The sequence below is a fragment of the Pavona decussata genome, unplaced genomic scaffold (genome assembly GCF_977016875.1).
Source record: "Pavona decussata unplaced genomic scaffold, jaPavDecu1.1 SCAFFOLD_143, whole genome shotgun sequence".
In the NCBI taxonomy this organism is placed as follows: Eukaryota; Metazoa; Cnidaria; class Anthozoa; order Scleractinia; family Agariciidae; genus Pavona; species Pavona decussata.
This window is the reverse complement of record NW_028145556.1, coordinates 3,304,904-3,321,438: the sequence shown is the minus strand read 5'-3', so window position 1 is coordinate 3,321,438 and position 16,535 is coordinate 3,304,904. Positions and strand designations below refer to the sequence as shown.

General features: G+C 39.8%; 1 protein-coding gene across 2 annotated transcripts in view; it reads right to left on the bottom strand.

Annotated features, from left to right (window-relative positions):
• LOC146466625 (DNA polymerase zeta catalytic subunit-like) overlaps positions 1-16,535 on the bottom strand; it is a 42,967-nt gene that overhangs the window by 20,867 nt on the left and 5,565 nt on the right. The window contains exons 5-16 of one of the 2 annotated variants that reach the window (XM_085127170.1): positions 16,147-16,267; positions 15,186-15,283; positions 13,525-13,629; positions 13,285-13,369; positions 11,995-12,197; positions 11,416-11,505; positions 8,976-9,089; positions 8,119-8,293; positions 3,406-6,954; positions 2,914-2,953; positions 1,521-2,624; positions 740-871 (exon numbers count right to left, since the gene is read on the bottom strand). In XM_085127170.1, coding sequence (XP_084983296.1) covers positions 740-871; positions 1,521-2,624; positions 2,914-2,953; positions 3,406-6,954; positions 8,119-8,293; positions 8,976-9,089; positions 11,416-11,505; positions 11,995-12,197; positions 13,285-13,369; positions 13,525-13,629; positions 15,186-15,283; positions 16,147-16,267 — 5,816 coding nt within the window. Of the gene's footprint in view, positions 1-739; positions 872-1,520; positions 2,625-2,913; positions 2,954-3,405; positions 6,955-8,118; positions 8,294-8,975; positions 9,090-11,415; positions 11,506-11,994; positions 12,198-13,284; positions 13,370-13,524; positions 13,630-15,185; positions 15,284-16,146; positions 16,269-16,535 lie in introns of both variants that reach the window. The other variant, XM_085127171.1, reaches the window with a different exon arrangement.

The window sequence follows — 16,535 nt, the reverse complement described above, 5'->3', positions numbered from 1 at the left end:
TATGTGGGTTGAGTTTGTTGTTGGTTCTCGTCTTTGCTTTGAGAGGTTTTTCTCCGGGTTGCAGTTTTTCCCCCCCCCTCCCCTCCCCTCCCTGATGTACAAATGTGAGTTGTTACGAGGGCACTTTGGGATAAAAGATGTCAGAAGAATTGTCAATCGACTCTACGGTCTTTTAGGGCCGTAGAAATGGCGGTTGGCGGGACCTTTTCGGCCTTTTCCAACAATCAAATCAACCCTAGAGTCAGCGTTGGTTTACTTCAAGTGGCGACAGCTCAACAGGTATGTATTCTTTGTGCCGATGATGTCTAACAGATTTTCACGGTAAACAATGTAACAATTCTTCTTTTGTGATCTTCTCGATCTTCTCCATCGTGAGGTTCACGCTTATATTTGTTTGAAAAAAATGTTAAACAGATGAGAATGGTGCAAAATAATTCTGACCTCTGATGTTAACGCAAAACTGCTCAGTTGCAATGAGAAACTGAAAACAGCGAGCGTCAAATGTAGGATAAACATGGTCACGTGGTCATTTCTGCCGTTCGCCATAAACGTAATTCAGTCTAAATCTCTCTATTACTCGGCGCTAAAAAAAATACACTTAAAAAGTGCTTTAGGTAAAGTGTTCCCACTAGAGTTTCTTCCACTTCTCTGTACAGAAGAAAGACAACCGTTCTCTACTTCCCCCAAAAGAATGCCCACAGTAGCAAACTGAAATACATGATTCAAGAGCGTCTATTACCTCGTGGAGGGCCTTGGCGTTTTGCAGGTTCACCTGAGTGACCTTGAACCCGTATGTATTGTTTGGAGAAGGACCCTCTATCTGTGAGCTCCAAGGCATTGAGCGCCTAGGTTGAGCACCTGGGGTGACGAACTAAAAGCAAAAGAAACAGAGATAAATATTTTGGCAAAAATATACGGAGACCACCTCACTGATCCAAAGAGCTAGTTATAGCAAGAGGACGGTTCGCACTTAAATCTAAGAAAAAGACATGAAAGTAGAAAAACAAAACCTTTTTCAAGACTCTGGGCAAGGTCCCTTCTCAGGAGACGATGGATCGGGGAAGTGCGAAAAAGGCTGGGTCGAGTTTATTGCGCAATTTCCCCTTGTAACGTACTGTTGGGGTCAATACATGTGGTTTTGTTTACGCTCATTGATTTCTTACTACGAAGGAAACTGGTGCATTCTACCTCCCTTTATTTTGCAACTGTTTTTACAACTTTCATTGCTAGGGGCGATATCCCTCCTCTTGCCTTCTCTTTTGCTCTATCCTCCATATTGTACCCAACATTACGTCAGCGGACGTTGTCACGTGGTATTTTGCCCACGCGATTTAAACAACCATTTTTCGGGGTCAAAATAGTCCGACTTTCGGCGCTTGTAAAATCGTCAAGTTTCACCCTATACATCTCAACTTTGGAACCTTGCATTTCAAACGTTATAAAACAACTTCGCAAAAAAACATTTCTGCTTCATATGCACTTTAAAAACAAGTAAGAAAAATTCAAAAAAACAGCAATACCTTGAACTGACTGGCCAGCAGCTGCTGTCGCAGTGAATGAGCCTGGTCCGAGGAGGCTTGGGCCCCTGCAGTTTTCTTTGTAGATACCGTAACATTAGTGTCCAATCTCTTCACTTTGGTGGCGGCATCTGATATGGGAGTACAGCGAGGAGACTGGGCACCATACACCAATTTGGTGGCCACTGGAGTGCTGTGATAAGGCGCAGGAAAGACAGGACTTTGATTCTGCTGTAAAGGTGACAGCGGTTGCTTCGTTGTTGAAGGAGTCTGTTCAGGAGTGCGAAGTTTGCTTGGCGTGACTGTCACTGAGTTGATACCGGAAGTAACAACAACTTCTTTGGGTTCAGTTCGCGCGTCACGCCATTCAGCGCCCATTGGTTGAGTGCCTAAAACCTCATCTTGATCGTGGTTAGTACGCGCCACTTCCGATTGTGTCCCGGAAGCAAATGTGAACATTTTGGCCTCGTTTGGTGAGAACAAACTGCAAGGACTAGTTACTTCCACAGGGCTAAAAGAGTCGGACAGTCCCGAAACGTCTCCCTTTTTTACACTTTCAACATCATCAAGCGCCTTCTGTTTACTATCAAAAAGCTTTTTAAGACTGCTGTCCAAAGAAGACGCATTAAGTTTCTGGGTCACTTCCTTTGAAGGTCTTTCTAAATCTGAAGTCACTGGAATGGCCTGTTCTAGCTCTGCTTCAGGTGATTTGGCAACGTTTACATCTGTTGTTTTATTTTCTGAATCTTGATCCAGTTTGTTGCCTTTCCAATTTTCATTTTGTGAAGGTTCTTTCACTTGTTCCAACGTTTTTGGAGCCAAATCGCCTACTCCTTTCCATCCCTTTGAATTACGTTTTGCAAGTTTGTCTCGTGCCCAGGCCTTCACCACCTCGGGAGTCGGTGGGTCTCGACATGGTGTAACCACAACATCGCCATCTCCCATCAGAGCGATCTTAAGCTCCACGTTTTTGTGGAGTGCCGACGCATCATCCATGGCTTGGCAAATACTTCGAATGCCACATTCGCGAGAAGAGGACATTACCATTCTCCAATGTTTTAATCCTTGTAAAGAACTTGGGGATTCAAACTCAGGAAGATATGAAACCTGTCACAAAAACGAAAGGCATGTAATGTAACAACAAGTGTGTAAGTAATCAAATGGTGACCAGTAAAGGAAATAATTTCACGCGCGTTTTGTCAAAATTCTAATAAAGCCTCGGGAAACTTTTAGACTTTTGACAAAACACAAGCAAAATGTTTTTCCTAATTTCACGAGTATACCATTTGATTACCTTTTAACATCATGGGTGACAGCTTACGCTCACAATCGTGAGTTTTTGACTTGAAATATTGGCTATATTTGTATAAATGACCGATAATGTCTCGCAACTAACCTCTTTTGATCCAATTCTTAAAATTCTTCCACCCACTTCTCTGCAAAACAAAAACAAATAGTCAAGTCCTGCTTAAGCAAAAGTTTTTAAGTATTTTCCTGGGTTGAACCACAAAGTGAAGCAGTGCTTTAAGACCTGATAAAAAAAAATAAAAAAAAAATAAAAAGAAAGAAACATGCGCTATGACTTGGTTTTGGGACAACTTAGAAAACAATCCAGAATTTACAGATTAATTTTCCATGAAGTCAAACCCTAATCATGAAAGGAAAAAAAAAACACCGTAAAATGTTGTCAGTTTCAAGGGCACTAGCCTTACATTTATTATTTACTCTGCATACTCATTGTCAAAACTTAAAACCCTTTTGAGCTAGGAGCAGTTAAGAAATGGTTACGTGAAGTTGGGTTAGGTAAAACGGGTTTGTTTTGATGGAAATGCCTTCGGGAGGAGGGACTGGCAACAACAGCAAAGATAATAACCACTACGCCACTAACCTGGGGCAGTCTGGGATATCATCCGGGTCACTGCAGAATGGCTCTTGGTATTTACACTGCGGTAGCCCATAATCTTTCAGTGAACTCATTAGTTCATCCGAGGTCGGTGGCTTCTTTAAAGGTTTGATGGCTACAACACTCACAATTCCAAGATTACTGGAAGTGAAATTTGGACGACTTAGAGTGACATGTGTGCTGGAAGTTTGGCTTTTGCCTTGATCGACAATTTCTGTAGCAAGTGCATCAGGAATGTCAGCGTGCATGCCTAGTTCAGTGGAAACGTCTTGTTTGCGATGATCGGTATCTTCCTGTACGGAAATATCCATTTCAGTGATGTGTTGATTACTGTGGAATGATGACTGAGTATTGCTCAAACTCTCCTCCTCTGTGCTCAACATGAGAACAAACTGCCGGTTTTCATTGTTGGAAGAACTGCGCTCCCCAGCTTCACAGAGATCAGTCAAATCAATCGCGTCACGTGATTCCTTTCTCACAGATTCAAGACCAATTACGTCAGTGGGTGATTTGTTTACCTCACTTTCACGGACAGTTTTATCTCCGCATGACCTATCCTCGTAAATCGCAAACTCTGGATTGGAATTAAAACTCTTGTTTTCCTCTTTAACAGTTCCTTCCGAAAGTAAGACTTCGTCACTCGCCCTTGGATTCGAGGTTGTCCGTGAGTCTAAAGATCCCTTATCACCTGTTATGACTTTTTCACAAATTTTCTCACCGAAGCAATTGTCAATTTCAACGGACGTGTTTTCAAACTGAGTCTGAGTTTCACCGAGTTGAGGGTGCAATGGCAAAAGCAAAGATCCCTTGGGCAAGCAGGTGCCTGCGGGACTAAAATATGCGTTTTGTTGAACTTGCGTTTGAGAAGACAATGTCGAAAATCTCTGTGCTTCTGCAGCCATATCTGAAGTATTGTCTTCTTCGACAACACTGCTACAAACAGCAGAAACTTCGTTTTCGTCCACACTCTCATTCTGGCCTCTCATATCACAGCCATCGCTGTTTGTTTCCAGCGGTGTCGACGGGTGGGGTGGAGAGCAGCACTGTTCACCGCAGGGGAGGGGTGACGGGAAGGACATATTAAACAGCGCATTGGCTAATAGTTCGGTGTCTTTTTCTTCAGGGAAATCTCTTTCTTCAAATTGTAATTGCATGTTATTCGAGTCACTAGCTACATTGTCAGTTGTTTTACATCCGCTTTCGGTTGGCAAAGAAACGTCGGAGCTCTCTTGAGATTTGCTAAAAGTGCGAGAAGTCTCTGATGAAAGAAGAAGTGAATTTGATTCTGTTCCGTTTGGTGAAGACTCGTCGCTCGCATCTGGTTCACCAGGACTAGAAGGTATACACGTTATATCATCCAACAGAGCTTTGTTCAAAGCAAAATCACCGACACGTCCATCATTGTTGTCGATGTCAAATTCAGCTTGTTGGCTGTGAAGAGGTTTTCCGACTGCCTCGTCAACTTGTTCAACAGGTTTGTCCACTTCAACCAAACGTTCTTCGACGGGCAATACAGGGGTTTTAGCAATGCTTTCCTTTCTCCATGAGCTATTTGAAAGAAGTTTTAATGAAAGCTTTCTCTTCTTTCCCGCGCCAGGCAAGACCCCAACAGGTGTGAGCCCCAGGTCTCTCTCGGCGTCCATTACAAGCTTTCTTTTGAGACCTCTCCTTTGGACGGACAAAGTGCCACCTGACTCGTTGCGGGATTTGTTTTTATTTTCACTGGCAGATTTAAGGGATAATAAGCGGGACGGTAAGGGTCCCGTTTCTTTACGGGTTGTTCCCTCATTGCTAAGAGCACATGCAGATGATGATTGTCCTTTTAGTCGATTTGAACTATCACTGCCGCGGGTGCGACTTCGGGACGAGGTATATCCCGTACCGGTAACCCCCGTCCCTCTGCTACACATCTGCGACGTGTGAACTCTTATGTCATCTTGACGTTGTTGACTTGCAAGTGACATCTCCGAGCGCTGATTGTTATCAACTGAATTTTTCTTAGGTGACTTTGCAATTAGAACAGGCAACGCGCCATATTTCTTCATTCTTTCTTCCCTTTTCTTTGGGGAAGTCCTCTTCTTGGGCAAGGGAGATATTTCACTCGTTTTCGATCGAGCAGGTGAACGTTTCTGTGAAAACTTTTCTTTTTTAACCGCGCTGCTTAACTTCTGGTCTACAACACGAGTGAAACTCTGACAAGGCGTTTCACATCTGTTTTTCAAACGAGTTTCAGCTTGACCATATTTTGAGTTTAGTGCTGGTATTTGGGAAACATCCTCTAGCGAGACCTTCAAATTAGACATGGCGCCACTTATGGCACTCAAAGAGACAGCTAAATCACTGCTTCGTTCGATCCTACGCGACGTTGTTTCTTTAGAAAGCTCTCTTTCCTTCTTGTCCACGTCTGACAGTTTCCTCTTACGTAAGGTAGATTTGCGAAAGTACGGCCCTTGCTGCATAGAACAACGAGGCAGTGTTTGTGGTGTAGTTTGCGCATCATCTGCTTTATGCAATTTTGAAAATTGTTCCCATGAGCTAGATGACTGTTTCGTTCTGTTTACTCTTGTTTTGATGCCTTGGCGGTTTTTTTCAGGACTGTGAAAATATTTTGTTATAACAGAAGCGTAGCTTTCAGGTGCATCTTGTTCTTTGCGTGCAGTAGAAGTTCTTCTTTTAGCACTTTTATCAACTTCAGATCTAAGATCTTCTTGACTCTTCTCATCCTCTCTTTCTCCCGAGGCTAAATTAACTTGAATGTTGTTGTCTTGTCGTGCCGTTGAGGCATTTGCATTACTGCTTTTCTTCAATTCAAGCCTAAATCTTTCTGTCCTCGATTCAGTCAGTCCTTCTGAACCTAAACTATCTTCCCCTGTGCTGCCATCTTTCCGCGCAGAAGAGATTTCAGTTGTTTTTGTATCCATCCCTTCAGATGTTCGATTTCCCTGCCTCGCCATAATTTCACTCCCTTCTGAGTCAAGGTTAACTCCTCCAAAGTTGCTACTTTCAGAATCACTAGATTCGCTTAGAACCAACCTGAACACCTCGTCCTCGTCCTCCACCTCCCCCTTCCCCCTAGTATCCACCATGACCACACTCGCTTCCCCAGCATCCTTTTCAGGCTTTTCTTCATTCAACGCCTGGGACCTGTTTATCTTTAGAGCAGACAAACCTTTCTTTGAATACGTAGGAATCGCTCTCGCTTTCACAGGCCAAAAATCCTCACTAACAGATTCTTTACTCTTTACTACATTATTACTACATTTTAAAGTCGTTTCAGTTTTAGCAAGTTCTGTGTTCCTTAGTTTCGTTAAGGAGATAGCTCTCTCAGTAGAATTATCAGTTGTATTACTTGTGCCTTCAACTTGACTTGAGCTTTTCTTTGTTCGCCCCTTTGCTGGTTTTCTCCGAGTAATTCTGACATCCCCTGGTCCATCAGAGTGTTCGTCAGCTGCTCCATCAAATTGAGGGATATCCCCGGCCAAGAACGATCCAATCCAAGTGTCCGACATTCCCTCCAAGTTGTACTCAGATGCTCTGGTGAACACATCAAAGAATTTAGTTACACCGATTTTTATTTTAAATTTTATTTTTTACGCTCAGGCTGAACGTTCGAAATTCTTTGACAATTCAAGCCTGCAAATGCTATTAAAATGTTTTTAGTTTTATAATTTGTAAGACAGTGTGTGGAATACTGTTAGTAAGACTGCCGGGTTCGTAAAAGTTTGCAGATATTTATGGGCGGTCGTATTTACGGGGTATTAGGGAGCTTTAACAACGTCGACGGCGACGGCAAGAAGAACGCCAAAAAACAATAGGTTTAATTAGCAAAAACAATCGTTCTGCACGTGCGTTGTATGTTTTTGTACATTTCTTTGCCGTCATCAGCAAAACAGCAACGTGAAATGACCAAATTCAAGGTTTTGTGGAGAAAGTGACCACACGACGGTGAACTTATCTTTCTCCCTCCTTGCTTGAACGCCGTCCCTATCAGTTTAGCTCCTGGATACTTCGTCCACATTGTACAAGTTGAACGAATTGGAATAATCGCGATGTAGTAGAAATAACGCGAAGTTATATTTTCAAGCGACGTTTTCGCTGCCGTCTCCATCGTCGTTGCTAAAGCTCCTTATTGGGAAATTACGACGGCCTACAGAAAGTAAGGAGACGAAAAGAGAGAAAAAATATATAGGAGGACAGCACGAAACGTTTCGAACGTTAGCCCTTTGTCAGAGCTCGATTCGCTCTGACGAAGGGCTAACGCTCGAAACGTCAGCACTGAAATCTCTTTACGGTGGCCAATTCACCCTTAGTTGTCAACTGTGTTGATACAAAACCAAACATTCGTGTACCAGCTTGACCCCTGATTCCCTGAAGTAACTATAAAATCAATGATTTAGTGACCCAAAACAAGGGCACTAGGGCATGCACACTATTGTACGACCGTTTCGGAGTCCTGTCTTTTGATTGTGGAAAAACCATTATTTTAAGGCCTTACCCTTAATTGCATTTCTTGGAATGATAGCTGGACAATTTCTTTATGTGCTCTGAAATCGGGCGATTATCCAAGAGACAACACCCGATCATTTAGTGACAAACTTTTCAAAAGCAGCAAATGATAAATTTCTAAGCAAAATTCTGACGGCATTTATTTTATCGTGGGTCAAGGTAAACTCTGCCGGGGCGGTTACATAGATTCACCTTTGAGAAAACACGTGACCGCCTTGTTCATCCGTCACCTGTTCGTCACCAGACCCCACTGAGTGATGCTCAATCTCAATATCGTCCCAGACCTTCTGCGACATCATAATAGATTCTTCAGACTCACTCAGCTCCTCCTCCTCGTCGTTAGCCTCTTCGTCACACGGCGCATCCCCTTTAAACAGTTAACAACTATTCACCCAAATGATGGTGTGGATATTGGTGGAGATTTACAGAGCCACTCAGCGGAGAAGTAAATATCTTCCATTGCTAAACTGCTGCGGTTTCCTAAGGTTTGACTCCGACTGTCATTGGCTGGCTAGCGATCACGTGGCCTTAACTACATTCGCTCTATATGCTAATTGTCCAAGACAAACCACGTGATATTCTCAGGAGCATTGATCCTTTGTCTTTTTGGAAGTAAAGAATGCATGCCAGCGTGAATATGACCAATTCTAAAGAGACTGCTCCCTAGAGTACCGTCACATGATCTGCCATTGCTGCCCGCTCGTGCATGCATGCTAGCTTGTGGACGTTTATTATAAGGATTTCTCAGATTTCAGATTTTTTTATTTATGCACTATTTCAATAGTAGGAAATTACAATAAATCACAAAAGTGATATAAAGACAACATTGAATTACATAAATAATCAAAGGTAAAATGTGCGCAGTGACCAAAGGAGCTTAGGCTTTCGAGGTATGACGTTGTGCAAGGTTGTCGTTTGTTTCCTTCTTTTCTGTTGCTGTATAACAAAACACTTAACGACTAAAATTTAAACCCCTAATAACAATTTTATGCCATAATTTGGCAGCTATTGTTCCATTTATTACTGAGATTACTTATTTGTTATCTTACCTTGATCAAGTAGAATACTTTGGCTTAATATCGCTCTCTGGCTGCCTGCCTCATTAGGATCCTCAGCCAGACTTGCCAGGATGTCAATCATTTCTTTATCCATACTTGAAGCTACTATAGAATTCACAAACAGCACATCACTATGGAGTACTAATAATAAATAATAATAATAATAATAATAATAATAATAATAATTTATTTACTTCTATTGCGCGTGTTACATAGTAAGATGCTCACACTCGCATCACAAAAAGGAAAAACAATTCACAATTTAAAGTGATAATACTAATTACAATAAGCATATTTAAAATCGATGTAGGTAGTAGATATATGACAATAGTAGCTTATAATTAAGACAAGACACCGTTTGGTAAATATGCCAAAACTAGGAAAAAGTCAAATCAAAGTTCCGATTCATTCTGACAACTTAGGTACATGTATAGTGTACGTTATTTGATGAAGCTAAAATTCTGTTCGCTATTAGTTGATCCTAAGTGAAATCATGTTTCAGCGGACTCTCCATGGTGAGTGAACGACCCTGTGATCTTCGTAGTAATAAGAATAAGCCGTGCCATTTCACCCTGACTTCTACTGTTGGTTCACTTGTGGTATAATGGTTATCACGTCTGCCATGAATGCAGGAGACCGGAGTTCGAATCCTTGCCGGTGAACCACATTTTCACATAGCACCTTATCCTTACTTTTACACGGTTACTTACTTTGTTACTTTTATGTAACAGATCATTGTAGTGATGCTTTATGAAAATATGGCTGATTCACTTAGTACGAAATAATTCTCCTCACTGTCTGTTTCATATGTATACACTCTTTTTTTCTTTTCTTTTTTTATAAGAACGTCTAATTTTCCGGCTGAGGCTGAAACGAAAGTGGATGTTCTTAGCTTTTTTATGTTTTGAGCCTGAAACGTTCGATATGAACGTGGCCAGGAAACCCAAAAAAATATCATTGTGCGCTGTGTCGTACCAAATTCCTTTGGCAATGCGAAAGGGTTTTTAGCTCGATGCAAATGCATAAAAATGCTTTTAAAGTTATCTCTTAGTCTCAGGTTGGGTACGTTCTTAGCATGTTCTTAAAGGGGCAGTGTCGCCTATTTTTTGGGTCACTTTGAATAGCCAAAATACATATTTGAATCGACGGAAACGTCAAAATAATGTTTCAGTTTTGTTAACAATAACCTTATTAGTGCACAGAAACTAGTATCAATTATGTTTGGCTGCGGAAGACTGGGATGGAAGTGGATTGCAACTTGAAAACATTGGCCAAATTTTTCAAGTTCTTCCTGTTTATTGTAGAGAAAACGATAAAACCTGATTATAGTTTGTTTTTCTCGGAGAAATCGCTTAATATTTTCTTCGCGGTGCTCTAACAGCAATTTCACGTTATAGAAAGGTTCTTTGTCAAAAATTTGAGTGGTTTTGACCAAAATACAACAAAATCGCCGTGACAGTGCCCCTTTAACATGTGGGTGAGTTTCAGCCTCAACGTTCTTACAAAAAAAGTTCTTATAAAAAAAAGAGTGCAACGGCCAAAACGTCAATGGGATGTTGCCGAGTGCTGGGATAAAACGGGAAGAGAAGTCTGAGTGTATTGTATTGCCACAAGACAGAATGACGGACTCTGGTTGTGTTTTTGTTGCTATAACAATCCATTCCCTGAATCAGAAACCCTCTTCAGCCATCAATGTACAGAATTTCCCTTGAAGAAAAATACATCTATCTAAAAAAATTTGTACAAAAATACTTCAAAAAGAGACTATTTTAAGAAATCTTTTAAGCTTGTGAAGCACTGTTTAAAAACCTTGGATATGAAAATTATGTCAAAACATATTACATTCCCATAACTATCTAGAGTTTAAGCAGCCAATCACAGCCCATGAAAAAAAACTATCCACTGACTAGTAGAGGTGCGGCTGTGATTTAGGTATCAGGGTTTTTTTTATTATTTTTTTTTTAATCGGACTTAACGTCAGAAGACCAGAGGGGCAGTGGTTCCAGGCGTAGGTTTGTCTCTGCATTGTCAGCAAGACACTTTACTCCGCATTGTCTATCTTCACTCAAGTGTATAAATGGGTAGCAATGATGAATTTTCGTTAGTCGATTGATTGTAGCGGAGGAGATTTTGGTAAACTCATCAGTGCGAGAAATTTTGGGTTGGTTATGACGTAACTTCTGTCCGACCGTCCGTCCGTACGTACGCTCCCCCATGTAAGCCAATGTGAAACGAGACACTCAAGGAATACTCCTATTTGCTTCAAGCTACAGAAACCAGGTTAAGCTACGGACATGTGAGCCACTAGGATCGTAGTGTGTCGTTATCCTTTTTTTTTTTACCTGTCCCCTGACTGGCATAGTTGTAATGAGGTACCACACAATTGCTGTAGTTATAATGTCATGTGCATACAAAAGCAAATCAAACTTACATTGTTCCTGGGGAAAAGATCCCTGGCTTGCTTCCACAACTTCCTGGACAATGCTCTGATTGACAACTGGTTCATCTTCATCAATGACCACTGCATAAGATGACAACATAACACATCTAAAACCTCTAAAATCATCAGATGAAACAATGAATGACAACAGCATATTAGAAGAGTAGAGCAGAGTGGAGCAGAGGAGAGCAAAGTGGAGTGACATGGAGTGGGGCAAGGCGGGGTAAGGGTAGATTGCTTTATGACCCAATTATGTATTTTCAAATTAATTTTGTTCTATTTTATTGGTTACAGAGGTCATGACTACTGCATTAGTAATCGTACCAAATAACAATAGGCCATTTCTGAGTTGCTGTGAACCTTACCTTGATTTTTGTTATTGACAAAATTAATAGGTAATCAGATTTTGTGTCATACAATTCAGGGGAAATCGAGCTTGCAATTTCAAATTGGCCGAGCGTGCGCTCACCCAATTACTCCCTATTAAATTGTACTCCACTCAGTCCTATTACCATTACAAATCATTATGGTTTCTGACAAGTAACTGCAATAGCACTAAAAACATCCTACTCTGTGAAGCTTCTGCTTCTGCTCCTTCACCCAACATCCCTTTAACATGTTGTGACAGTAACTGTGACACAGCATTGGCATCCAAAGCCTCTTCGGCAATCGACTCCCTTTGAGACGCAGCCAGTGAACAGATAGAATCTTGGAATGAGGCAAGGTCTTCTGGGGATAATGCTTCTTTTCCAAGTTTTCCCATCTGGCTTTGTCTGGGAACAATAATACGAACTTGTAAATAAATGAGAAAGTTGCATTCAGTCTTGTCATGAGCATGGGACAAAGAACAAATTCTGATTCACAATGTACATCAAACCAACATGTTCCAAACAATGGGCTGCTTGGAGAGTTGTAGTATACTGCTGAAGTCTCCCGGCCTATTACTTACTGGTTTACTCATGAAGCACCAAATATCAACACGCATATTCTTATAACTGTTCTTCATATATTCCCTATGACATCAGTTGGGAGAATTTCTGTGAAGATCAAGACCTTTTATCTTTGGTGATTATTTCCTTTTTTCTCATGAACCAGCCCCGGTTGTTCAAAGAGCAGATAACTTTATCCAGCAGATAAGTCACTATCCAGTGGACAAACAGTGTTATTTACTTAGAGTGCATTTTATAGATTGGATAGCAACTTATCTGCTCTTTGAACAACTGTGGGGCCTGTATGTTTGAAAAATGACATTGCAGGGAGAGATTTGATGCTGAACCCTAATGGGATTCAAAGAGTTGATGGAGTGTACATACTGTAGTGTTGAAGGGTCATGAATAGGACGTCAATCAGGGACTCAGATTATCCCTTTGCAGTCTCTTCAAAACAACCAATTTCACACCTACAATACTAGAAACCCTCATGCATTTCATCTACCTTAACTGGCATAAAAATATTAAGAAATTTTCTGTTTTTCCAAGGAACCCAAATTTTATAACTCCTTTAACATCGAACTCATCAACCCCTAATCAACTTGCTCTTTTAACAAATCCCTTAAAAATTCAATAATTAAAAGCTATGAATAACATGTAATTTTGATGCTTATTGCTTTTATCATTTAACATCCTTATGCCATGTAACTAACTTAATTGTTTGCAGCCAACTTAGTTTAATTGGGGAAGAAGAATCACACATAAGCTTTCTAGTTTCTCGCCACGTTTTCTTTGTAACTTCACCTAAATTATTTTATTATTTGTTTCTTCTTTATAATTTCTTTGCGTGGCAAAATAAAAATAAGTTTTCCATAACCATTTTCTTTAAAATCATATGGACACAAATTACATTCAATAACTGATGGCTTACATTAGAAGATCACGCTCATCAATTATCTCTTTTATTCTTTCTTTGAATCGTTTTTCGGTTTCAGTTTCTTGAACCAATCCTCTAGCTGAAAGACAAAACAGCTAGGTAACTAACATACTGTCAATAGCCAACAAATCACTTGCCATGGAGAAAAAACAGTTACACTAATGTGCTATAATTTTGACTTTAAACTTGATTTGAACAAGTTTTGAAATGATCATTTATCAACAAAATTCTAACCTTGCGTTGATGGAGCTGATATCTGTGAAGATTCATTTGCATCCCTCCTTCTCTGTTGCTCATCTTCCCAGATAGCAGCCAAGCCAGGATTAGTGCCAATGTTGACTAGAACGAAAGAAAATTTAGAATAAAATTCTGAAAATCATAATAACCAGCTCAAACAGTTGGTAATCTGTTGTGAAACCTTTTTATAATAATAATAATAATAATAATAATAATAATAATAATATATAATTAAGCATTACACTAAGTCTCAATGCTTTACAACTCTATAAAAATGCCAATTACAAATGTGAGAAAAATACATATATATATAAAAGAAACTTCATAGTCACATTAAAAAACCTACTCTTTTTATCCCTATGGAGAGCAATAAAGAGTGAGCTTTTGAGGCAGAGGAGAGGTGGCTACAGTATTTCCTCTAGTTAATGACTCCTGGCACGAGTTTAACTGTCACGTGTGCTAGTGGGACAATTAATATTATAATAATAATAACAATAATAATAATATAAAAAAAATTCTGCATTTTATATCATAACGAAGGACTTCTCAATACTTTTTACAGTCCTTTTATATAAAAACCCTAATCTGAAACACCTTCTTGAAAAGAAGAGATTTTAATCTTGATTTAAAACAGTCCACAGTGGAACATTGTTTAATGTCTGCTTGGTAAATCATTCCAAAGCCTTGGTGCGATGACGGAGAAGGATTTGTCGTCTTAAGGACCCATTTTAGTCTTTGGGTTAGACAACAGATTTGAACTACGTACTTCACTGCAGTAGACAATAAGCTATTACTATTTAACCTCTGCCAATTAAAATGATTATTACAACCTCTGCCAATAACAAGAAATATCTTCACTAGCAAACCTCAGATCGATGGCATAGTATGGTACTGCTTTAAGTCAAGCAGAGAAGTTCTGTAGAGGAGTGCAGTGCAGTGTAGTGTTGTGCCAAGCTGGTGTCATTTGTGCAGCGCATAAGCGTAGTGGAGTAACAAAAAATTAATGTGTTTGTAATGTAATTTATTAATTTTGCAACCTTCCATACTCTGCACATGTAACAGAGACAATTTTTTGCTGTACGGTGCTCCAATAGTTGACTAAGAAACTCTTTTCTAATATGAAATTGTTCTTAGAGCACCAGGGGGAAAATATGAAATGATTTCTCTGAGGAAGAATGAATTTCAATAAGTTTTCTTTTAAGCAAATTATTTTTCCAGAATACTCAGAAGAAACTTGAAATATTGGCCAATTTTTCAAGTTGCAATCCATTCCATCCTGGCCATCTGCAGCCAGCGATGAATGATGCTAGTTTCCGTGTAGTCACCCACGCAGTCGTTTTTAGGGACTCGTAATACCTCCTCCCCAATAGGAGACCCCTAAAAACGACTGTGTGGGAGGCTAGTTTCTGTGCAGTAGTAGGATTATTCTTAATTAAACTGAACCGTTATTTTAATCTTTACATTGATGCAAATATGTTTTTTAGTCAAACAAAGTGACACTAAAAATAGATGACTGTGCCTCTTAAACTTACCTTCTTTCTTTCATTAACAGATAAATTTAATTATCATTACTCAATTTTGGGGAGTAGCTACATCAAGGATGACTTAGTTGCAGATATAATAAATATCATTCATGTGAAAAGCAAGTTCCAGTGTACCTCCTATCTCAAGCTTATTCAAGATGTCAGATGCTATCACATCAACCTCTAGTTCACAGAAACTGAGTCGCTCAACATCAGATCCTAAGATGCATTCCCTGCGAAAAAAGAGGTGTGTTTACTCAGATCAATATCTGAATCTCAACTACTCATTAAAATTCCCTCAACATTCAGAATGCTTGAACTTCACATCCGAGAAATTACAAAGATTCCAATCTTCATTTCATTGATTAATCAATAGGGGTATATAGAATGGTCCTTGAAAAAAGATAGTTCTTGGCAAATTTTTGGCAAGTTTCAAAATCTTAGTGTCTCAAACTAGAGTCTCGGTGTCTCGAGCTCATAAAATGTAAAGTGGGTATTAGAATGTGCAGTTCCAGAAAAAATCCATACCCCCCATGGGAGGTCATCGGAAATTCCTGGAGGGAGGGGGGGTCTTAAAAGTCAAAATTTTAGAAGCAAAGTATGAAGCTAAACTGGAATTTCCTGGGGGGACGGGGGGTGCAAAACAAAAAACCTTCCATGAGGGGAGTATGGATATTTTCTGGAACTGTACAATCTTGTATAATTTTCTTTTGAAATTTGAGTCTCGTAGTCTAGTTCGCATTAGCCAAGCGAAAGTTCAGGGACAGAGGGAAAGAGTTTAAGTCTCGGTCTCTGATTTTTAATGAGGGTCTTTCCTATCAATATACAAGGAGGTCTACTCAACAATACATTCTCTCTTTCTACCATTAATTGGCAACTGCAAATTTTTAGAAAGAGAAACTTAAATTCTGAGGGATTGCCTTTACAGACTTGGCCACAGGTTAAGCCCAGACATTTTTCTCGGGAAAGGAACAACAAAAAACAAAGCATTTGGAGAGGAAGCACAGAGCATGACAACCAGAAAGGGGCAGCAAAGCCTTGTCCTTCATACTAAGCTCCTGCATCTATGCTTCAATATATCACACCATGTGTTTACCTTGGAACCATATCTTCCTTCCATATTTCACTTGGAATGCCAGCAACGGCGTTTGGAGACAGCTGAGGAGATTTTGATTTCTGAGTTGCAGTACAAGAAGAAGTCAGTTTTCCAGCCTCACCTTTGAAGGAAAATAAATTTAGGTTAAATTACTATAATTTAACAACAAATGATCAATATATTTTTCCTGGAATGGTCAGGAAAAAGACTACAAGAAGAAATTTTAGCATAATTGACCCCACACCCGATGAACATGCAACTGATCACCAAATTAAATTATCGCTATATAAAATCAGTGTTTCAAGTGCAATTTCTGCCTTCTAAGTAGATATGTGAAAGGAGTATGTTTTCATTTCTTTTATCGTATTAAAATAATTATGATGGTAAAA